The sequence below is a fragment of the Salmo salar genome, chromosome ssa13 (genome assembly GCF_905237065.1).
Source record: "Salmo salar chromosome ssa13, Ssal_v3.1, whole genome shotgun sequence".
NCBI lineage: Eukaryota > Metazoa > Chordata > Actinopteri > Salmoniformes > Salmonidae > Salmo > Salmo salar.
In genome coordinates this window covers 55,427,929-55,452,816 of record NC_059454.1, presented here as the reverse complement: position 1 = coordinate 55,452,816, position 24,888 = coordinate 55,427,929, and the positions used below count along the sequence as shown (strand labels likewise).

Genomic DNA, 24,888 nt, shown 5'->3' with positions numbered 1-24,888 from the left:
ATCAGACCAAGTGTGACTACAGAATGCAGTGCAGTGACGACATACCAGGCACAATACTACACAACGCTATACTACACATGGCTGGGAGGGGTTGAAAGTCATTCAACATCTTGTATGTATTTACTGTATATATATATATATATATATATATATATATATATATATATATATATATATATACAGTAAATACATACAAGATGTATTTCTTCTCCCATATATATATATATATATATAAAATACATTTTTGACTAGAATAAACAAGAAACAAGCTCCATCATCTTCAATCATTCCCAGGGATAGGGATTGTGTTTGAGTGCATGGTAAGGGAATGACAAGATGTGGTTATGCCATGAGTGGAGCGTAACATGGCCTAACATATCCAGTGTAGTGGGACAGGACGGAGGAGGTCCTCTAAGCTATGTTCCTTAAAGTGGGGGAGAAATGCTTATTGCTGCAAATTTAACTTGACGTTAGTTCTGCAACTGCTGACAAACACAAAAGAGGACGCTGGGTGTTTTTCTGCAGGCGTTGTGCTCTCAAACTACTGCTGATGGAATCAAGAGAGGCAGAAACAGTCATGCACACGCACACACACACACACACACAGCCCACACCCTGTGTAAGCTCATCGATAAAACACAATAAGTCCTTAACCGAAATCACGAGTGTAACATACAAAACAAAATCATTTGACATTAGTATGTCAGGCTATCAAAATGATCTTTGAATCAAACCTTAAAGGTTTCTTCAGCTGTCCCCATAGGATAACCATTTTTGGTTGCAATTAGAACCCTTTTGGGTTCCATCTAGATCCCCTTTTACAGAGGATTCTACATGGAACACAAAAGGGTTCTACCAGGAACCAAAACGGGTTCTCCTATGGGGATCGCCAAAGAACCCTTTCGGAACGCTTTTTTTCTAAGAGTGCAGAGTTGGTTTACTAATCTTAGAACAATCTGATTTACATGGAAAGCATGATGCTTCTCAGCAAATCCTGCTGATAATGCGCTCGACTGCAGAGATACCATTGCAGCATGTGGAATTTTCTGGCACTCCCGTGTCAGTTGTGTCATATTGTGACACAACTGACACGGGACTGGGAGAGAAGGAGCTTGGATTTAGATACCGCTTCTGGCTGACAGAACATCGTATATGACAGTGCCTCAACTCTGCTTTGATCTGCCGTAGTGTAACACACACAGAGGCATGCAAGCGCACACGCACACGCACGCTGTCGGTGTGTGTGTGTCAATGTAAATAGCGACAGTATCGATTGTCAACAGAGCCCAACAGCTGTCATTGTTGATCATTTCCCAGCATAGTGGGAGGGTTTGATCAGAGAGAAGAGCCTGTCTGACAAACAGCAGAAAGGGAGCAAGAGAGACTCTGTAAGTACACTACACTACACTACACTACACTACACTACACTACACTACACTACACTACACTACACTACACTACACTACACTACACTACACTACACTACACTACACTACACTACAGGCTGCTGAAGAAATGGGGTTGTACTCCTGGTGTCCCAGCTCCTGGTAAGTACACTACACTACACTACACTACACTACACTACACTACACTACACTACACTACACTACACTACAGGCTGCTGAAGAAATGGGGTTGTACTCCTGGTGTCCCAGCTCCTGGTAAGTACACTACACTACACTACACTACACTACACTACACTACACTACAAGCTGTTGAAGAAATGAGGTTGTACTCCTGGCGTCCCAGCTCCTGGTAAGTACACTACACTACACTACACTACACTACACTACACTACACTACACTACAAGCTGTTGAAGAAATGAGGTTGTACTCCTGGCGTCCCAGCTCCTGGTAAGTACACTACACTACACTACACTACACTACACTACAAGCTGTTGAAGAAATGAGGTTGTACTCCTGGTGTCTCAGCTCCTGGTAGGCTGGTGGAGCTCGAATCATAGCATAACACTACGTACACTATGGTTAAACAGATCTTCTCCAACACGAACCTCCTATACTGATTATCCACTCATGGCTTGGATGGTTTATTTAATAAACAAAAGGTTAATGTAAATGGTGAGATATCTCTTCGCATTGTGTTACAGTAAGGTTGTTGCCTGATGCTTGCAGCCCTGCAGGACCCTATGGGTCTCCGCAACTGATGTTGCGCTTGGGAAGATACTTCCTGTATCTATGTATGAGGTCTGTTGAAGACAGCAGTGTGTCCTGTCGGCTCTGTATTCCCACACCCACACAGCTACATCCTGCCCTGCCCTCTCCCCAAACATCCTTTCCCTTTCTCCCCATTCACACACAGGAAGCTAGGGACAACCACGAAAACATTCAAGCCAAATAAAAAAGGACAAACTTGTGAGTAATATGCCGACTCTGCCAAATGCCCTTGAATAAACAAAAGCACAGAGCAAAATGAGAGATATCCTCTCTTTCCTCAACATATACAGTTGCAGTATGAGGATGGTTAATGTTCATGTAATGGGTGAATGGATGGGTAGATGGATGGATGGAGGAGTGGATGGATAGATGGATGGTTAATGAGATAGAGGAGTAGAGGGGTGGATGGGTGCATGCAAGAGAGAGTAACATACTTCAGGAGAAGGCCAGGCCCTGCAGCGAGCTGGCTGTGGAGTACTTGCTAGAGTCCACAAAAGACTGATCTGAGGGAGGGAGCGCAAAGAAAGAGGGGAAGACAGGGAAGAAGAGGAGAGGGGAGGAGAGAAAGAGAAAACAATGTGTTAGAGGATGGGAGGAGGAGGAATGGCAGGGGATATTGGGGACGGAGAGGTTGGTTAGAGAGCGTCACGGACTGGACTGGAAAGAACACAATGTCTCGACTAGGTGAGGGGCTCACCTTGGAGACCGTTGCCATTGGTGCTGGTGCAGGTGGGCGGGGGTGAGGTCTGGGGTCGCACCACGGGGGCGAAGGCGCTCTTCTGCTTGACGGCCGACACCATGTTGGCAGGGGAGAAGGAAAAGATCCCAGAAGAGCTGCTACAGTTAGAGGGCAGGCTGGTGGAGGACGCCATGTTGGGGCTGGAGGGAACGACTGAAGGGATGGGGGAGGGAGGGAGAGAGAGAGAGAGAGAGATGGGGGAGGGAGAGGAGAGAGGAAAGGGAGATGGAGAGAGAAAGAGAGAGAGAGAGATGGGGGAGGGAGAGAAGAAAGGGCGATGGAGACAGACAGACAGACAGACAGACAGACAGACAGACAGACAGACAGACAGACAGACAGACAGACAGACAGACAGACAGACAGACAGACAGACAGACAGACAGACAGACAGACAGACAGACAGACAGACAGACAGACAGACAGACAGACAGACAGACAGACAGACAGACAGACAGACAGACAGACAGAGAAAGGGCATAGCAAGAGGTTAATTTCACCGTGTGGGATTTATAACTTCTCGAGTACACAAGAGAAAAAACAACTCCATAAGTGTGCGAGGGAGTCTCAAACGAGAGGAATTTACATTCAAGTTCATTCTAACAAATGAATAGCTATCGATCAAGTATTTTCCCAATCCACCTAGCAGTGGTCTCCTAGGCAGTTAACAATTCAATGCTAGCACACTTAGACAACCATTTGAACTCAACATTCATTGCTCTTTAATGTTTTTCCTACTGGTTACACTTCATTAGAAGTGATTCTTGTTATTGCACCATTTAAATAGGTTTATAGCTCAATCCAAGCAGAACCTTGTAACAATGGCACAATCCATTTATCAAGTCCTAACTAATCAATTCATGAAAATTGGAAGCACAGAGCCCAGGCTTGTGGATTGATTGGAAGTGTCTAATGGAGTCAGCCAACCTTTTAAAATACTTGTTAACATCCTGAGGACCAAAGTGGTGAAATTGAATTGTTACCCCTCCAATTAGTTTATTGATTTAATTAACAGTCTTTAATTCTGTGGCCGGCCTAGAAAGGAGCTGTGATACGGCCAGTCAGGCGTTGCAAACAGGCAATACCACAGTGGCTCTCAATCTAATTTCAGGGCAATCCGATGGAAGGACACACATTGCTAAGGAGAGAGGCCGGCAGTCCTCCACAAGCCAGAACATTTCAGCATGGTTTCACCTCCTAACTATTGAGTGCTCTAAGTCTCATATAGCTAGTCGATATCGAAGTGTTGATTCCTCTCCCTGAAAGAAATCTGTGGGTGTCGGTTCTTAGATCCATGCCAAACTGTCCTCAAACACAAGCCTTTACGACTGGCACTTACCCTCCCTCCTCCCACCATCATTAGACCCAAAAAACAATCACCCATCTCTCTTACTGCCTCTCTAACACTCTCCCTCTGTGTTTTCCTAATTGGAAAAGGGTAGTCAATTAAGAATTAGCAGAAGAACAACAACAGTGTGGAAGTATGGCTGTCAGATGAAAGAGGATTAGAGGATAGGACTGGTTTTAAAGAGTTGTTCAAGACAGGCTCCAGTGCTGGGAGACTGCCAGGCAGAAAGCCCCATAGGGAAATAGCCATAGATCTGAAGACTTCACTGTCACATGCACCGCTGTCTCATAAACAAACAAATGGGGAGAGAAAACTCCCACTCCTCTCATCACTCCTCAAAGACTAGAACTCTGTATAGTAATGTGCAGCCCTTTAGGCAGACCACTGGAATACAGACCAGAACCCATACTGTACAGCTCTTCAGACAGACCACTGGACTACAGACCAGAACCCATACTGTACAGCTCTTCAGACAGACCACTGGACTACAGACCAGAACCCATACTGTACAGCTCTTCAGACAGACCACTGGACTACAGATCAGAACCCATACTGTACAGCTCTTCAGACAGACCACTGGACTACAGACCAGAACCCATACTGTACAGCTCTTCAGACAGACCACTGGACTACAGACCAGAACCCATACTGTACAGCTCTTCAGACAGACCACTGGACTACAGACCAGAACCCATACTGTACAGCTCTTCAGACAGACCACTGGACTACAGACCAGAACCCATACTGTACAGCTCTTCAGACAGACCACTGGACTACAGACCAGAACCCATACTGTACAGCTCTTCAGACAGACCACTGGACTACAGACCAGAACCCATACTGTACAGCTCTTCATACAGATACACACACCACTGGATTAGAGTCACAGGGAGGAATGGGGGTTTCATGCATTTACAGCAGCAGTCTGGGAAATAGGGGGAGGTCTGCAGTGAATTGTGGGTGATAATGTGGGTGAGCTGAGTGTGGGTGGGCGAGTGTGAGAGCTGGGTGTGGGTGGGTCGGCTGACTGGATGGATGGAGGTGGGTGAAGGCGGCTGTGAGCTGGGTGTGGGTGAGTAGAAGAGCTAGAGTGGGACTCACTGGCGTAGGGCGAGTTGGCAGCGCTGCCGTTGAGGAAGCTGGGTGATCCTCCCAGGTTGGACATGACAGTGTTGCCGTAGCCGTTCATGCTGGTGGTCACAGAGCTGTAGTTAGTCTGCTGGGGGGTGGAGCTGGGCACATAGCCATGTGGAGACACGCTGCTCGTGTTCCGACTGAAACCTACACAGACCGACCGACAGAGACAGAACAAAGACAGATCAGTCACCTTGTTCAATCAAAGAAAGACGTAAAAATGTAACTTCACAGTGACTACATTGCTATTCAGTTACCGGTTTCTATGACGATAGCGCCACACCCGTATCGACCCGCCCCCTCACCCTGATTGGCTCCCTGGGAGGACTCGGACACATTGACGGCCAGCTGGCCAGGGAAGGAGTTGACCCCCATCATGCCTGCGTGGACGGAGCTGTTGCCCAGGCCGCTCAGCTGGTTGTGGTTCCTGGGAACATTGTAGAGAGCCTCTGCTATGTCCGCCGCCCGCTTCAGAATCATCTCCTGCCACAGGAGAACACAGTTAGACGAGCGTTCACATATACAACACTGGTAGAGGAGCGCTGACAAATAAAACCGTAGCTTTCACGTGAACAACATTGGTATCAGATAAAGTAGAATTCACATGAACAACATTGGTATCGGTTAAAGTAGCATTCCCATGAACAACATTGGTATCAGTTAAAGTAGCATTCCCATGAACAACATTGGTATCAGTTAAAGTAGCATTCACATATAATGAACAACATCGGTGACAGTTTAAGGACTGCTAACATGAACAACACCAGTTCAAGCAGTGTTCACATTAGTACCACTGTAACGGTGCCGTACCTGTGAGCATTATTCAACATGTAATTTCCCCCATACATTACCGTTACTGCACTCCCCTCGTCTAGACAGGATGACTCTAAGTAGGTTACAAATGACTTCCTGTATGTTTAATGTGTAATCACTATTTTCACAAAGTGGCAATATATTAGTAATAGTGGGAATAATTAATGTGGACATGTCCTGTAAGTATTTGATTAATATTTGATCAGGCATGTTATTAACCACCGGAGATGAATTAATAATGGTGAATAACTGGTGTCAACGCGGATGCAGGGGATGTGGCAGGATGTGGAGGGGACAGGGTGAGAGCAGACCTGAGAGTGAGATGGCGTTTGTCTGTCTGAACCTCACCTGGTTGTTGTGTGGCATCCCATACAAAGCCTCCACAAGGTCTGCTGCCCTCTTCAGAATCACCTCCTAGAGAGAGAGAGAGAGAGAGAGAGAGAGGGGGGGGAGAAAGAAAGAGTGGGGAGAAAGAAAGAGTGTGAGAAATAGAGAGAGAGAGAGAGAGAGAGGGGGGAGAAAGAAAGAGTGTGTGGAGAGAGAGAGAGAGAGAGAGAGAGAGAGAGAGAGAGAGAGAGAGAGAGGGTGAGCTGGTGTAGCAATACATTTTCGTCCGGCTATAAGCATTGATAGACCTCAGATTTGTGGTTGTGCCATCTACTGTAAAACTTTCAACTTTCACCTCTGTCCTGGCTCTTTCACAGTGCAACATGTAATTTGGTCTTTTCCTGGAATACCTTGAACAATTCCTTACACAAATCAAAACTAACACATGGAACAATACAGTACAGAGAAGCCTGTTCAATTGTTCAGATTATGACAGACAGAGAGAGAGAGAGAGAGAGAGAGAGAGAGAGAGAGAGAGAATAGCACCAGTATTGCGTTCACTCTACATCTGTTTTCTATTGGAGAAAGACAATGCAATCTGTGTGTAAAGGTCACTAAGCACTTCTTCATACACTATTCATTGGTGTTGGATTTTTTTTTTTAGCAAAGACACTTCTTTCTCAGAACACATTTCCATGGCAATTAGACAACAGTCGTCAACACAAAGGCATTTTTGTTAACGAGAAACAATTCTTGAAGTGAATCATTCTCTCGTTTCATCCAGGGGGGGAAGTATCCTGAGCCAAGCTATGCCAACTGTGTGAAATATTGCTGTATGTATCCTGTTAGCTGTTGTTTCTCATAAGCACTAGCCTCCCTCCTCTCCAACTCATCAAACGCTTTATGGCTGCCTAGGGAACTTCACTCTTATCTCCAATCTAAGACGCAGGCCCCCAGGGACACCAACAACAATAATTGCATTCATTTCTCTGTCATTTTCGACTTGTTTTGTTAAATAAGTTGTTTTTCTTGTTGTCTTAAAAGCATATTATGTGTTGTCAAGTTTTTTATTTTTGAATTAAAAATGATTTCTTAAAGGAAGCGGGTTTTTTTTACGTGTCTTATGTGTTCTGACATGCCAGGTCCAGGAAAGATAGAAATTCAGACCACTCTGACTGTCTGAAAATCACATTAAGGCTTTGCTATAGACTCATTTCCTTTAGGCTACCCTAAATCCTAATATTGTTGTATACAATTATTCTCAGACATACACGTTCAGTTACAGAACTTCTTCTTACAACTGTGAATTCAGACCAGTCAAAGGTTTCGGCACACCTACTCATTCAAGGGTTTTTCTTTATTTTTGAATATTTTCTACATTGTAGAATAAATGATTCCATATGTGTTATTTCATAGTTGTGATGTCTTCTCTTTTATTCTACAATGCAGAAAATAGTGAAAATATAGAAAAACCCTTGAATGAGTAGGTGTCCAAACCCTTGACTGGTACTGTATGCATAATATCCATACATTTTGTATTTGCCATATTTATACTGCAACTGCTTAACTGGTGTTAAACAATGGAAAGGTGAAAACAAAGACAACAATTGTCAATTAATCTATAAGGCACGAGGGGGTGTGGTATATGGTCAATATACCACAGCTAAGGGCTGTTCTTTCACGCGACGCAGCGTGGAGTGCCTCGATACAGCCCTTAGCCGTGGTATATTGATCATATACCACAAACCCCCAAGGTGCCTTATTAGAGCAGTAAAAATAAATGTTTTTTACATTTTTACATTTTACATTTTAGTCATTTAGCAGACGCTCTTATCCAGAGCGACTTACAGTAGTGAATTGTCATACCCGTGGTATACGGTCTGATATACCATGGCTGTCAGCCAATCAGCATTCAGGGTTCGAACCACCCAGTTTATAATATGACAATACAATGCATAGGAGCTCCCATATTAACTGTACAGAAACACCAGTTTACCACCATAAGATTAATCTGTTTTCATCTTTACATTCATCCTTTTCTCCTTCCTATGGCCCCCCCCCCCCCCCCCACCCCCACCCACCCGTTTAAGCAGACACCTGTGTGTGAAGGGTCCTTTTTAAAAGTTAATGTGCTGGGCCCACAGCGTGAGGCTGCGGAGCGACAAGCAGAAAATTGCTCTCCCGTTCCCGGTGTTAACCTCTGCTGTGAACACGCCCTGCAGCATGTGTGTGTAGGCGTGTGGGTGAAGCTGTGTAGGCGTGTGTGTCTGTCTGTGTGTGAATGTGTGTGTGTGTGTGCAGCGCTGGAACATATTGCCTCTCAAACCCGGGGACCATACAGACAGAACATGATGAGGAGGTCAGGAAAGCAATAAGGAGTTTTAGTGCGCTGTCCAAGGTGCTAAATTCACTCAATTATGGCAGCGCTGCCACTGTGTTAACCTCTCATTACTGGCTCAGTGGGCCGGGGGAGGACTGGGGGAGGGAAGAGAGACCACTCCACACTGCGCCCGCCTCCCAGCCTCCCACAGCCCCAGAGAGATGGAGGGATGGAGAGACACGGGGGTCCGGGGAGAATATAGAGAGAATATGGAGAGAGTATGGAGAGATGGAGGGATGGAGAGGCACGGGGGTCCGGGGAGAATATAGAGAGAATATGGAGAGAGTATGGAGAGATGGAGGAGAGTGCGTTTCTTTGGTCGTCTCTCTGTGTGGCTCCAGGCCCCCGGCCCCAGAGAGCTATGGAGGGAAATGTGGGACAAGGGAAGCCATCCATCAGATGGAGATGAGAGAGACGAGGGGAAACTCAGATCACACACATTACTGGGTGAACACAAACACCAGGGCTAAATCACAGAGGACGCAGGCTGAGACACAAACACCGCGCACACCTCGCTCCTGAGCTGTTCCCCTCTCCTCATGACCCCCGGAACTTTTCTCTATCCTCCAACACGCTCTGCTCTCTCTGTCTAAACCCTAACCTCTCCATCTCATCCTGTCTCCGCCGTGATAGATAGATATATGTATGATACCTTAGACAGACAGACAGACAGACAGACAGACAGACAGACAGACAGACAGACAGACAGACAGACAGACAGACAGACAGACAGACAGACAGACAGACAGACAGACAGACAGACAGACAGACAGACAGACAGACAGACAGACAGACAGACAGACAGACAGACAGACAGACAGACAGACAGACAGACAGACAGACAGACAGACAGACAGACAGACAGACAGATAGATAGATAGACAGACAGATAGATAGATAGATAGATAGATAGATAGATAGATAGATAGATAGATAGATAGATAGATAGATAGATAGATAGATAGATAGATAGATAGATAGATAGATAGATAGATAGATAGATAGATAGATAGATAGATAGATAGATAGATAGATAGATAGATAGATAGATAGATGATCTGCTGAGGCTAACAGACGGGGTGTGTGACACCAGCGTGATCCATTGGCCTGGTTTGTGTAACCCGAATCCATTTCCTCCTGGGTTACAGTAAACGCAGGCGCCCAGCGATAAACAGGAAAGCAACCCGATCCTCCGGCTGGTCAGCACCATCATTAACCGAACATGGACTCCTGTCTTGCTGCTTCACAAACCCAGAACACACTTCATATAAAATAGCTAAGGTTCTACGGCTCTCACCCTTTAAACTACAGTCTGTTTACGACTAGATGTACTTACTAGAATTATTTCTTTCACCATTGTTCTTCACACTAAACTGTAGTAACAATACTGTGTGTGTGTGTGTGTGTGTGTGTGTGTGTGTGTGTGTGTGTGTGTGTGTGTGTGTGTGTGTGTGTGTGTGTGTGTGTGTGTGTGTGATCCATGTGCTAGCTGACTGTCTTCCTGCATTAGGACCACTCTCTCTCTCTCTAGATGACCACGCGGCACTCACTCTTTCTCTTTCTCGTTCCCTCTCTCTCGCTCTCTCGCTTTCTTTCTCTTTCTCGTTCCCTCTCTCTCGCTCTCTCGCTTTCTTTCTCTTTCTCGTTCCCTCTCTCTCTCGCTTTCTTTCTCTTTCTCGTTCCCTCTCTCTCTCTCTCTCTCTCTCGCTATCTTTCTCTTAGTCGTTCCCTCTCTCTCTCTCTCTCTCTCTCTCTCTCTCTCTCTCTCTCTCTCTCTCTCTCTCTCTCTCAGGAGGAAGTGTCTGCGCTCTATCAGACAGGCTTTTACTGGGTAAATGATGATCGCTCCTAATGTGATCACCATACATTAGGGAGAGGAAATGGTGGGAAAGAAACACTTGGGTCATATCTAGATGTAAAGGCGACACGCAAAGAACACATTCACACGCAAGCCAGGCCAGCAAATACATGACACATTTATCCCTGAGCTTGTTCATTTGCAATTGTATCATGTCCTAATGCTCTACCAGAGCCATAATACAAGCAGGGTCAGAGTCGTTCGTCTTGAACGAGAGACCAAAATGATGATGTCATCCTTTTGCTGCCCAGCCCCTGCTCCCCTCTGCTCCCATGGACCCCTAACTCCTCTCTCTAATGCAGCAGGCTGCTGGGATTTCGTTTACGATAGTACTTGGTGAGACGATACAGTATGATGTCATCTCTGCGTGACTCAATGACCACAGGAGAAATGTCCAATGTTGTATATTGGGGCGGCAGGTAGCCTAGTGGTTAGAGCGTTGGGCCAGTCACCGAAAGGCTGCTGGATCGAATCCCTGAGCTCGCAAGATAGAAATCTGTTGTTCTGAACAAGGCAGTTAACCCACTGTTCCCCAGTAGGCTGTCATTGTAAATAAGAATTTGTTCTTAACTGACTTTCCTAGTTAAATATAAAATACTAAAGGTTTATATTGTATCTTCACTCTAATGTTGTACAGCACATTTCCTGTATATCAACTCAGTCCATAGAAATAAGTTATTCTACTCTGGTATCACCATTCAAGCCCATGACAAATGGAACGCTGTAAAACATGACTTCCACAAGCTTTAGTAGCTCTCAGCAACCTATGGCAGATAGATACGTCTGACAATCAATGACTTTCCTACAGTCTGTTTTTAGCCCGCCTGAGAGAGAGCGAGAGAGAGAGAGAGAAATACGAAGAGAGAGAGAGAGAGCGGGAAGAGAGAGAGAGAGAGAGAGAGAGAGAGAGGGAAATAGGAAGAGAGAGAGAGAGAGAGAGAGAGAGAGGGAAATAGGAAGAGAGAGAGAGAGAGAGAGAGAGGGAAATAGGAAGAGAGAGAGAGAGAGGGGAAATAGGAAGAGAGAGAGAGAGAGAGAGAGAGAGGGAAATAGGAAGAGAGAGAGAGAGAGAGAGAGAGAGGGAAATAGGAAGAGAGAGAGAGAGGGAAATAGGAAGAGAGAGAGAGAAAGAGAGGGAAATAGGAAGAGAGAGAGCGAGAGAGAGAGAGGGAAATAGGAAGAGAGAGAGAGAGAGAGGGAAATAGGAAGAGAGAGAGAGGGAAATAGGAAGAGAGAGAGAAGGAAATAGGAAGAGAGAGAGAAGGAAATAGGAAGAGAAAGAGAAGGAAATAGAGAGAGAGAGGGAAATAGGAAGAGAGAGAGAAGGAAATAGGAAGAGAGAGAGAAGGAAATAGGAAGAAAGAGAGAAGGAAGGAAATAGGAAGAGAGAGAAGGAAGGAAATAGGAAGAGAGAGAAGGAAGGAAATAGGAAAAGAGAGAGGGGCTTGTGTGTGGCTACTGCTATGTCTGGTCTCACAGTGTGTTCGGTTGATCTATGTTACCTTGCCGTGTGGAATACAGACAGATAGCTTTTTTTCGCGCAAACGAATGGCGTGTATACTGTATACGCGTATATCTGATACACAGGGCGAGCTACGGAACAAACAACAACAACATGTTGAGGGGACGGATGGAGGTTGTTGCTGGGGAATAGTTCATTCCTGGCGGCCCCAGATTGTCCTTGTTGAACGCATGCCAAGGGGGTCATTCTAAAGGCAGCCTCTGTCTTCTCTGTAGTGGTGTGAATGTTCACTGAACAATTAGAGCTTCTGCTTTCCCGTCCTAATCCCTTCACACGGCCCACTACTCCGTCTGTCCCTGCCCGCCTGTCTGTCTGTCTGTCGCTCCCCACCCATGTGCTCCCGTCGGGCAGCCAGGCGACCTGGCTCTATATGTGCACTCAACACACACACACACACACACACACACACACACACACACACACACACACACACACACACACACACACACACACACACACACACACACACACACACACACACACACACACACACACACACACACACACACACACACACACACACACACACACGCGCGCGCGCGCACAACCACACTTGCTCCCAATCACAACCTCCCTGTTCACCTAGGCTAGAAAATCTGTTGTGACGATCCAAATGAATGTCAATGATATCCACTGGAGCTTGTCTATTATCTGTTCCAGTCTGATCCCAGGCCTGATGTGTTATCAACTCAGACCATTCTTCTAGACTGGATAGAGGGATGTTGTCACTTCTTCAATTGTTTTCTTTCTTTCTCTCTCTCTTTCTTTCTCTCTCTCGTACTCTCTCTCTCTCTCTTACTCTCTCTCCCTCTCTCTTACTCTCTCTTTATCTATTTCTCTCTTTCTCTCTTTCTCTCGTTCTCCCTCTCTCTCCCCCTTCTCTACCCTGGGAGATTGAGTTCAGCAGTTGAAAGGAGTGCCGTCAACAGACAGTTATTACCTCAATAAAGGAGGAGATCGATAGGGCAGAGATGAGCAGCCAAGCTGGTGATATCAGCAGAGAGGAGAGGAGGGGGAGGCCACTGTACCAGTCAGCCAGCCGGAGAGGCTGCTGGGAAAGAAATTACCTACACACTTCCGTTGGCCGCCCATGTCCAAACACTTCACAAGACGTTACAATAAAGACGTCATATGTGTGTGGGGATGAATTCTCCCCCCCCCTTCTTATGCCCACACACATAATCATGGTATCACACACGGTCACACTATCACAAACACTAGTGTGTCTTCCCCTTTACTGTGACTCAATTACTCTTAGCGGAACAATAATAAAGTCCAGGGAGCGGAGGCTTCGATCGGCTGCCCCGCTGGAAGGCAAGCTGCTGACTGCACCATGATGGATCACCTCTGGTTGCCTGCACACTTAAACAGCGCAAACACCCCCCCTCACACGCATATACACGCGAGCACGCACACTCACGCCCACATAGATTGCTGTCCATACACTGTAAACCTTGGAGTGTTGAGCCTGCAGATAACAATGTGAAAAGGAAGATATGACTGTCTGTATATGTATTGGAAATATTGGAGACAGCGTGCTAGAGACAGAGGAACGAAGGACAGGCAACACGCTCTTGTATCCTGTAAGCCTATTGTTTCTGAGTTCCCATTTATAGTCCAGGATCTGTGTATACTTTACAGACGTGCGTGTCTGTGTGCACATGCATCAACACACAGACACACGTTTAGCTTGACATCCCTAGGGGTGTATGGCACCTGCTCAGGCTAATGCAAGATATAAGAAGAGGGGATGTTTTCTTCCATGAGGCCTCCCTCTCTCTCTCAGGGGACAGGGTTGTTTTTCTCAACTGTTAGGAGGATGTTGAGGGAGGGAGCGAAGGGGGTATGTGGGTGACAGAGGACCTCATGACCTGACTATAACCCACTCAGCTCAACGCTGATGGCCTACAGCAGGGGGTCCATAATTACATTCAGCCGTGGGCCGATTTTTCCTTCAGCGGATTGTCGGGGGGCAGAATATAATTATAAATAATTTTTACACTGGAAATTGACCGCAAGAATCCCGAACAAATAGATATAGTATAAGAAAAAAACGTAATTATTTCAAACCTTGATTACATTTGGGTACAATCACATAGGCCTATGCCTCTCTATTAATGCATGGGAATACTTGGGGACAAATTTCCAAAATTACAATTATTTTCGTCTTTTATGTCTTACAACTAAAATAATCAACCCCAAAAAAGTTAATTAAAAAATTTTAAAAATTCTCTGAGAACTCGGGGGCCAAATAAATCACCCGCAGGCCGTATTTAGCCCCTTGGGCTGCCTATTGGAGAACCCTGGTCCAGGGGTGGGTCTGGGGAGGGGGCAGGGGGGGGCTAGTGCCCCTGTGACAACAATTTTGGACCCCCTTGTGGCCCCCCTAAATGTGGAGTATGAAATAATTTTTACATAACACATTTTTGCGATCGTTCTTTTTTTACATCTGTTATTAGACAGTGGCAACGCGGAACACTAATGATTATGAACATGGTATTTTGCCTGCTAATGCCTGCAATGCAGTGAAGAAAATGATATGACAACAATAACGTCTAATGTAACTGGCCCCTCTAACAGTACAACTGGCCCCAGCTTGCCCCCCCCAGTTGAAATGGTCTAGAACCGCCACTGCCCTGGTCTACAGTCTCAAAGGCTTTAAAGTAATGGATTGGATATTGCTTACTAAGTAGCACACTCTCCATCTGAATCACATACAGTCAGTAGCTACATGACCTTATCCAAATGAGGTCCTCCTCAGCTCAGACACTAAGCCCTTGACAATCCAGTCTCATCAAGATATGGCTACTGAACTCTAGATTTAACAGTACTTGCTTCTGGCCTGGACCAAGAGAATGTCGAGCATTCTAAAATACCCTTGGAGGCGCCGGCTATGCCTTGCTGAGCAGGACTAGACAGCAGAGCCGACAGCACCAACTGGCTGCGTCACCATCAACACCTATAGAGGTTTATCAGATCTGTCCTCCCCAGGCCAGCTGCAGCCAGGCTGGGTAGTGGGGGTGGTATAGGGGATGGTGGGGTGGTCAGTTCTAACACAGATAACCACATCAGAGGAGGGGGGAGTACGGGGGTCTAAAAGGAGGTGAGTCACTGGCCCGTACACCCTGACTCATCCTTTCCAGGAAGTAGAACACTCCCACTGCCTGATGACATCGTCACATCATCAACACTGGTCAGTCATTGGGTATGACATCTTTCCTGCTCCTCTCACTGATTAACACGTTATGAGATGTTGGAGAATGTATTTCAAATGTGATGTACTGGAACTCCATGCTGATTTTTCTCACTTCAATCAAAAAAGAGGTCAGCAAAGGCAGTGAAAATGACCGTGTCAATCTCCATGTCCATGTGTCCGATTTTTTACAAATCAAACCAACCTCATTGGACATGACAGTGCACTGGTCTGCATCTAATGGGGATAAAAGTGCTGGGAGTGTGAGTGAGTGGAGGGCGTTCGGTATGGAGCGATGGCTACAATAGCTGTCTGTTTGCCTATTACACGGCTGGTGCTGCTCTACATGTGAGGTTAATGTGAACTAATGACGTGTGCAGTGTGTGTGTGTGTGTGTGTGTGTGTGTGTGTGTGTGTGTGTGTGTGTGTGTGTGTGTGTGTGTGTGTGCGTGCGTGTGTATGGAAAGCCGTTTTAACATATGTTAATATTATTTTTTATATCAATATTTTTGTGTTTTATATCAATAATGGTATTTTCTATATCAATAATTATCATTTCTATATAAAAAATGGAATCATCGATATCAAAATATCAATATAACATGTTTTATATAATTGTTTGAAATATATCGATAATGACATTTTTTATATCAAAAACTAGAATTTTCCATATCTATTTTGTATATCAATAATGATCTAATTATGCATATATTAGCATATATTTAGCATTATTAAAACTTAAACCAATTAGCTTCAAGCGCCTTGAATGTCAATGAAGAGTAGAGTGAGAGACAGTCTTCACATTTTGTTGCCTTAAAATGGATTTTAAAATGGATTAGATTTTTTTTCTACTAATGTACACAACCTATTACACAATTCTAAAGTGAACCAAAAATTATAGAACATTAACCAAATTAATCAAAAATACAAAACAAAAAGGCTGCCAAAGGTGCATCGCCAAGTATTAACTGTGGGGTGTGAAGACATACTCAATCCATACATTTTCCTTTCTTATTTTCTTCTTTCTTGGGGGGCAGAAGGTAGCCTAGTGGTTAGAGCGTTGTGCCAGTAACCGAAAGATTGCTGGATCGAATCCCCAAGCTGACAAGGTAAAAATCTGTCGTTCTGCCCCTGAACAAGGCAGTTAACCTACTGTTCCCCAGTAGGCTGTCATTGTAAATAAGAATTTGTTCTGAACTGACTTGCTTAGTAAAATTTGGAAGATGTTCTATAACTTTTCTTTCACTGGAGATATTCTAGCTACTAAAGTAATGAGGAGAGTAGTGTCCTTCACTACCCACCAGAGCCCAGGTTGGATTGCCAATGGAGCTGCTGTAGTCTTAATGCACAGTGTCAAACTCATTTCATGGAGGGTTGAGTGTCTGTGGGTTTTCACTCCCTCCTTGAACTTGATTGAGGAATTAAGGTCACTAATTAGTAAGGAACTCCCTTAACCTGGTTGTCTAGAGCTTAATTGAAAGGAAAAACCAAAAACCACCAGACACTAGACCCTCCATGGAATGAGTTTGACACCCCTGTCTTAAGTTCTGCTTTGGCTCGGCTGGAACTGCTGGTTGTCCGCTGGTTTTCCTTTAAATTAAGCCATAGGCAACCAGGTGAGGGGAGTTCTGAACTGAACGAGATAAAACCAGCAATAGGACTGTTTGAGACGCCGAAAGAAATCTGTCATTCATTTTGATGTTTTGCACAGGATATTGTAGTCGTGCAATTTAACTAAGATGCTTGGTGCAGTATTTCTCAAGTGAACAAAATGTGCATGAAAACGATTCGTCTCTCGCTGAAGGACAACAAACACTTCATTTTAGAATCCTTACTGTTGACCAAACACCGACAACGGGCCGTAGACTTCGGCTACTGACTTCAACTCGCCAAAAGAAAAAAATATTGGTGCACGAACAGCCGAAAAAAACACCTTCCTGAAGACCAAAATGAACATAACCGTCGTCAGCGTATATGCACAAACTTTTTTGGGCGCTTTTAGAGCGTGTGGAGCGTGTGTGAGCTAGGAGACTGGGCTAGAAGTCTGAGCCTACTCTATGTACAGTACAGGAGCGGGGCGAGGAGCGGGGTAAGGCGAGTGGCGGGGTGGAGTAGGGCACACAGCCATACTGCTCCTAATTACCTTCCTCTTACTCTATTAAGTGCTGTTGTTCCAGCAGGGCTCCAGGGTATGAGGCACAGAAAACAAGATAAAGTGCTGTGTATTTATTACTCCCAAAGGATCAATTTACACCCTGCTTTTCTGTGGCTCGCAGAGCGCAACATGCACACACAAGTTATACACTCGTCCAAGTGCGCACACACGTAGCGTGCACACATGAACACACACACACTTTGCTGGTGAAGGAGTGTAAAGGAGTGTGGTGCTTTGCTTTTGCACCACTTTTAGGCAATGCTAACTGTAACAGAAAATGGTGTGCACTTCCACAGCAGTGATGTCAACTACCCTTGGATTAAGCGCGTTCGCCCGGCAACACGTGAGATCGTTAACACGTGCAGGAGTCTGAGTGTCGTCGATGACATCCGAGATGACAAGGACTCCACCGTTGCCGAGACGTGAGTCTGTTCCCTTTGATGTCACAGAAAGTGCGCGTCGCTGGAAGCGCTTCAGTGAGAAACAACGCCGATCCAAACAGCTGGTGAACACACAGGGTCGTGACCCTGCCCACCCAACAGGCTACAGTACAGTATGCTAAGGTTCAGCTGCATCTGCACTCTGCAGGAGTACTGTACTGGAGAGGACCTGGTCTTTGCCTGCGTTGATAGAACTGACACATCTTTGTATAAAAAGATAAATGATCCTTTGGTCCTAATTGTTTACATATGTATTTCCACTCAACAGTCTTTTTGCTTCACTGATAAAACAAATACCGTATCTAGAACATTATAGGATCTTGATGCAAGTGAAAGACAAAACATATCTAGGCAAGAGTAGCAAGATAGAGCCGCTGATTCAATCATTTGAGTGGTATTGGTAGAATATTTGAAAATCAAACTACTTTTTGATTTTCTAACAGAGCATGCTTAAACGTGTAGAAATATAGACATAGAGTGGCATGAGAGAGGACGGTAGACTCTGATTGGACAGTTAGGGCACAGGCTGTGGACTGATTGGATAGTAGAGGTGCAGGCAGTGTGACCGGTACCTTTGGAAGGCGTTCTGGATCTCCAGGGTGTCGGGGGATGACCTTCTGCAGCCGCTGAAAACCGTAATCGATGGTGGGCTCATTCAGGGCTGAGGACACACACACACAGGAGCACAGGGTTACAATACTGTAACATCATCTTAGAATAATTTGAGCATACGATCACAATATCATCTCAAATGGCCTTGAGTTCCCTCTTCGTATAGTATTCATCTTGCCGTACATTTCCAGGTCATTTCCGAAGTTGTGTCCCCAATGGAAGTACAAGGTAGCAGAAAAGTGACTGTCCTAAATACATCAGTAAAACACATGCATCAAGCAACCAGACAGGTACCAAGGCACTTTCCAGCCTGTGATTGCTTCAAAGTGAGCTTTTCATTAGTTTAAGCAACAATCTAGAGATAAAACAGAGCTAGCGTGAAGAAGAGTGAAGGGGGTTTAAATATATGATCGTGGCTAATGGAAGTCATTTTACATTCCCATGAAGCTAGATTGCCTGTATTTATAAAAGTGAGTGTAAAAAGCACATACGGTATGGTAATCTGGGGATTTTAAAGGACATTTACTTTTTACGTTTAGCATTGCAATTACTGGTATAAACCCTTTATCCTGTCAGAAGAGAGAGAGAGATGTAAAAGCCTGTCAGTCAGTGAGGGGAGCGAGGCGAGAGGCATATTTACATGCCTGCTGACAGCCAGCCAGGCGACTAGCGATAGAGGAACCGGAATGGCGGAGCGGAGTGGGGGCAGGGGGAGACAAGATGGCTGCCCAGCCCCAGAGCATTGTTTTATGGCGTTCTATCTGCCCTAAATGGAGCCTTTAAGAGCTCTGTGAGACTTAGATAAGGATTTGATGTGACAAAAAGTATCTCAGGTTCAACTTCTGAGAGGAACCAATATCAGGCCTGAAGGCTGATTTCACCTAACAGAAAAAAAGTGTTGAGGATACTCACTTCAGAATTATTTTTGATAATTATTACCATGGACAGGCATAGTTTAGGTTAAAAATATAAGTGAATAACAGGGTTAGACTATTCCTGTTGCTAGAATAATCTCACCCCTGAAGCCGAACAGTTTGCACATTATCACTGACACAAATGCTCATTTATTCTGAAAAGGATAAAATCATGTCTGTGGCAAAGAACGTTTTCACCACAGGGACTGAACCCACATCACCAATGACAATTCGCAATTTTGTAACAAAGAGCAGAATAAAAGCTAGATATTCCAGCAGGAATCTGATACTGTCTGCACAGCCGAACGCCCACCAACACCAGCCATCCCTAAACCCCGTTCCCAAGCCCCGGCCTCCACAGTCTGTGGCTGTGGGGCTTTCTCTTCCTGTTATCATAACCTCCCGGGCCTTTGTCAAGACGCCTGCAGCATTTTGACACTGGAACAATGACCCTTTCTTCTGCTGGGTCTGGGGAGAGAGGGGTCTGGCTGAGTGTATGCTGTGATGTCTGGTGCTCTCTAGGAGACCCACACACAATATCTCTGTGACTCACCACATTCACGGATATACTATCTATATGCACACAATCACGCAGGGACGCAGGCAAGCGCACACGCACACACACACACAGATGGGAGAAAATGGAGCGAGGGTAAAAGAGGAAGAGAAAAAGAGTGGTTGACATGGTGTAAGGGTATGGATAGATGAGTTATTAGAAGGGTGTGAGGGTATGGATAGATGAGATAGTAGAAGGGTGTGAGGGTATGGATAGATGAGTTATTAGAAGGGTGTGAGGGTATGGATAGATGAGTTATTAGAAGGGTGTGAGGGTATGGATAGATGAGTTATTAGAAGGGTGTGAGGGTATGGATAGATGAGATATTAGAATGGTGTGAGGGTATGGATAGATGAGATATTAGAATGGTGTGAGGGTATGGATAGATGAGATAGTAGAAGGGTGTGAGGGTATGGATAGATGAGATATTAGAATGGTGTGAGGGTATGGATAGATGAGATAGTAGAAGGGTGTGAGGGTATGGATAGATGAGATAGTAGAAGGGTGTGAGGGTATGGATAGATGAGATATTAGAATGTTGTGAGGGTATGGATAGATGAGATATTAGAATGGTGTGAGGGTATGGATAGATGAGATATTAGAATGGTGTGAGGGTATGGATAGAGGGGATATTAGAAGGGTGTGAGGGTATGGATAGATGAGATATTAGAATGGTGTGTGAGGTGTGTGTGATGCTAGGTGCTTTCCATGGAGTGTTCCAGTAAATGTCCGTTACAGCTTAGTGTATTGTGTTCCATAATTGGTCTGTCTGTGGTGAGCTCACACACACCACCGGAGACGAGAATATAGCCAGTCAATTTGTCTCAAAATTATCAAAAAGACCCTTTAAAAAGCATATGTCCACATCTGTACAGAGAATGGCATCCACATATACTGACAGATAACAACTACTGTATGTATTTGTAATGTAACCGGTAGCTCGTAAAAAAAAAGTACCACCAACATCAAAACATTCCCATATACAGTGCATGTAGAGGTATAGAGAACACACACACACACAGAGTGGCACCAGGTAATATGGCACCACACCGGCCCACTTTAACAACAACCATCCTGGAGTTAAAACAGAGCTCTGTGTCTCCTTCACATTTTATACTCTGACTGTGCCTATCGTTTCTCCCTCTTACCCTCCTTCAATCCCTACAAGCACATATTTTATTTAAAATGATGACTCTTTGAGGCAACAACGCTTCAATTGTTCATCAAAACGCGAATTAAAGGAGTGTGTGTCTGTGCATAGTGGCAGGTCGCCTGGAATGGGTAGGTGAGTAGCACAAATACAGTGTGGAGGAGAAAAGAAGAACTCTCTCTCTCTCTCTCTCTCTCTCTCTCTCTCTCTCTCTCTCGGCAGGGACTGATCTAATTGATTTAGCCACGACAGTCTCCACATTATTATTTAAAGGAGAAGAATGAAATTCATATTCAGATGAAGAGTTGTGTTAGGGAGCTGACGGGTGTAGCAAGGAGTCATGTAAGGGGAGGAGGAAGAGGAGGACGGGGCCTGATGAAGCCTAGGAATCGAATATGGATGAGGAGGTGAGGAAGGGACGGCAAGGTTGAGGAATGGTGTAGGGTGGATGAGGGAGGTTGGCGGTTGATGAGGCCAGGGAGCGAGGCGGGGGAGGGGGCCAAGGTTGGCGGTAGGGCGGCGCTGCCTGTAAGGTCTCCATTAACAGGCTGATATGGAGATGGATGGGCTCTGCTCTGCGTGTCAACACGGCCACGCAGTTGTGGATGTCAGATGCTGTTTACTCCCCCTTATTGCTATCGATTTCCACATTGGGCACAATCTTTGCACCAGGAGAGTGGATAATATTCACTTACTGGGAGGTAAGAGGGCAGGGAAAGGGGGGGAGAGGAGAGGAAGGGAGACACTTGGAGCTCGATGAATGAACATGAGGGGCGAAATACTCCCGTAGCAATATCCCCATGACAAAACGAAATGTTTTGTGGTGATTCATTTTGAGCTTAACATAAAAAAAGCATGATTTCCCCTCACTGTTGATGCCAGCCCCCGAGAGCTGAGAAAAACCTCCCAAGCACCCAAGAATAATCGGTTACAAAATATGTTTGTCTTTTCTTAGGAAAGAACTAACCTTTCCTCCACTTACACCACTGAGAAATCACACTGAACACACACATTTAAATCTGTGTGGGAAGGGGGGCCCAGTCAAGGTATTATGCCAAGAAGGAAACATATTCTAGGGGACGTGAGCCTTTAAAATGTGTACATATGTTCCCATTCATATGAACAGAGTGGAGAGGTGGTCAAAAGCTGACAGTGATTCTAACCAAACATCCATTGTGTGTGCCTGGATACACTGTTTATGTAAAATTACTCTCCGGTCCCATTACACCAGGCCTATTCTCTGCCGTGCACTGTTTTCAATGAATGAGTCCACTTGATAAGCATTGACAACAAAAGTATGCGTCACAATTTATAATCATAGTCCAGTCATAGGGGACCGAGTGGCGTGTCACTACAGACCCGGGTTTGATCCCGGGCTGTATCACAACCGGATGTGATCGGGAGTCCCAGAGGGCGACGCACAGAGGAGGGGAGGAATTGGCCGGGTTTGGCCGCCATTGTAAATAAGAATTTGTTCTTAACTGACTTGCCTAGTTAAATAAAGATAAAATAAAACATAGACAATTGCAGTCAAAAGCTCCAGTTATATTCGGCATTACTAATCTGTCTCATATAAAAAATGATTTCAAACGGTTACAAAACCAATCATGTTCAGGGAAAAACAACCAACACCATCTAATCAGGAAACACCCTGCCATCTTGTCTTCAGAAATAGACAGTTTATAGAAATACAACACTATAGATATCATAGAAGTGAAACATGACCACATAAACATGTTGAGAATGGAGAAGTGAGTTTGGGTTGGCCATCCGTCCTCCTGTACCTCTGCTGCCTGGCGCTCTCTGCATGTGCAACAACTCAAACCACACAGAGAGTATTTATAGTGCAGGAGAATTCCCTCTTTTAACTGTTTTATTGTTTTCCACTTATTAATAGCACATGTGTTGACTTGGGGAAGAGATGCTGGTTTATGTTACTCCATGGGCTGTGTTAGCTAGTGACTTTACACAGCAAGATCGAATCCCCGAGCTGACAAGGTACAAATCTGTCGTTCTGCCCCTGAACAAGGCAGAATTTGTTCTTAACGGACTTGCCAAGTTAAATAAAAAATACAATTAGGGCCAGAACGCATTGCTACTTCTTAGTAACCCTACTTGACCACTGTCAGAGAACGACACATTACAGGTTACCATAGCAGCCTGTTACAGTTGACCACAACAAAATGGCGCAACCTTAGCAAGGAGGTCGTTGGGAGAATTTTCCAAGATTAGGCCCCTGGTTGTCAACACTGGATTTTCAACAGTCTACTAGTGTATAAAGGCACAACGCCTCTCTAGCCATGGAATCATAGGGACAGGCATTCTGACAGTGCTCCCCCAAAGAAGATCGGATCCAAACGACTAAAACCAAACAGCAATAAATAAATGAACACTCCCCCCCCCATCTCCCCCCCCCATCTCCCCCCTCCCCCCATCTCCCCCCCATCTCCCCCTGCTCAAACCACTATGTGAAGGATTCCTTGCAATCACACAGATCAATGCTCATTGAAATTTCATGAGGGCAGATCCAGGCCTCATCATATTTCACAATAATGACCTGGAGAAGAGGATGGTGTGAGTGTGTGGGGAGGAGAGGAGGAGGAGGAGTGGAGGGGGTAAGGAGCGGGGTCAGACCCCCCATAAAAAAAATGGGTCAGTGTAAAGCACGGTGTGGGGAGAGGGAGGGAGCCTAAATCACTACTGGGGCACCCCCACTGAGCAGTGTTCCACATAGTCCTGGATATCTACATATATAGCTTCATATATATACCTTCATATATATATATATATAAAACCAGCAGAACTAGATCAGTATGGATTTTCCCACTATTCTCTTCACCTGCCCCTTCCACAATAGCCTTGGTCCTCCACTGCCTACAGTAAATAAAATGGACATAAAACACCAACATTGCTTCCATTGTTTTATTATTTTTGGTCTGTGTGTTTTTCCCCCTGTTGGTGTTAACCAGGCCAGTGCATGTTTCCCTAGCTCAGGTGGGAGTGTTAAATGGACTGGGCCGGGCTCCCTCAGGTTCTGATAGGTGTTAGCGGGGTAGCTACCGTAGCCAACTAACTCTCCTGTGTGTGGTAATAGCTAGGGCTGCAGTTTAACAAGCGTTGGGCTGGACTTGGGGAGAACGACGGAGAAGAGGGGAGAACGATGGAGAAGAGGGGAGAACGGGGGAGAAGAGGGGAGAACGACGGAGAAGAGGGGAGAACGGGGGAGAATCGGGGAGAACGACGGAGAAGAGGGGAGAACGGGGGAGAAGAGGGGAGAACGGGGGAGAAGAGGGGAGAATGGGGGAGAAGAGGGGAGAACGGGGGAGAAGAGGGGAGAATGGGGGAGAAGAGGGGAGAACGGGGGAGAAGAGGGGAGAACGGGGGAGAAGAGGGGAGAACGGGGGAGAAGAGGGGAGAATGGGGGAGAAGAGGGGAGAATGGGGGAGAAGAGGGGAGAACGGGGGAGAAGAGGGGAGAACGGGGGAGAAGAGGGGAGAACGACGGAGAAGAGGGGAGAACGGGGGAGAAGAGGGGAGAATGGGGGAGAAGAGGGGAGAACGGGGGAGAAGAGCGGA

The 24,888-nt window shown here is 45.5% G+C and overlaps 1 protein-coding gene across 12 annotated transcripts in view; it reads right to left on the bottom strand.

The window, feature by feature from the left end:
- The window catches only part of LOC106567440 (EBF transcription factor 1), a 149,397-nt gene that overhangs the window by 4,061 nt on the left and 120,448 nt on the right, over positions 1–24,888 (bottom strand). For 3 of the 12 annotated variants that reach the window (XM_014136689.2, XM_014136692.2, XM_014136690.2), the window contains exons 11-16: positions 18,654–18,742; positions 6,555–6,620; positions 5,651–5,876; positions 5,361–5,540; positions 2,873–3,067; positions 2,610–2,678 (exon numbers count right to left, since the gene is read on the bottom strand). In XM_014136689.2, coding sequence (XP_013992164.1) covers positions 2,611–2,678; positions 2,873–3,067; positions 5,361–5,540; positions 5,651–5,876; positions 6,555–6,620; positions 18,654–18,742 — 824 coding nt within the window. In that variant the 3' untranslated portion in view covers position 2,610. The remainder of the gene's footprint in view (positions 1–2,609; positions 2,679–2,872; positions 3,068–5,360; positions 5,541–5,650; positions 5,877–6,554; positions 6,621–18,653; positions 18,743–24,888) is intronic. The other 9 variants (XM_014136694.2, XM_014136697.2, XM_014136695.2 and 6 more) reach the window with 5 other exon arrangements.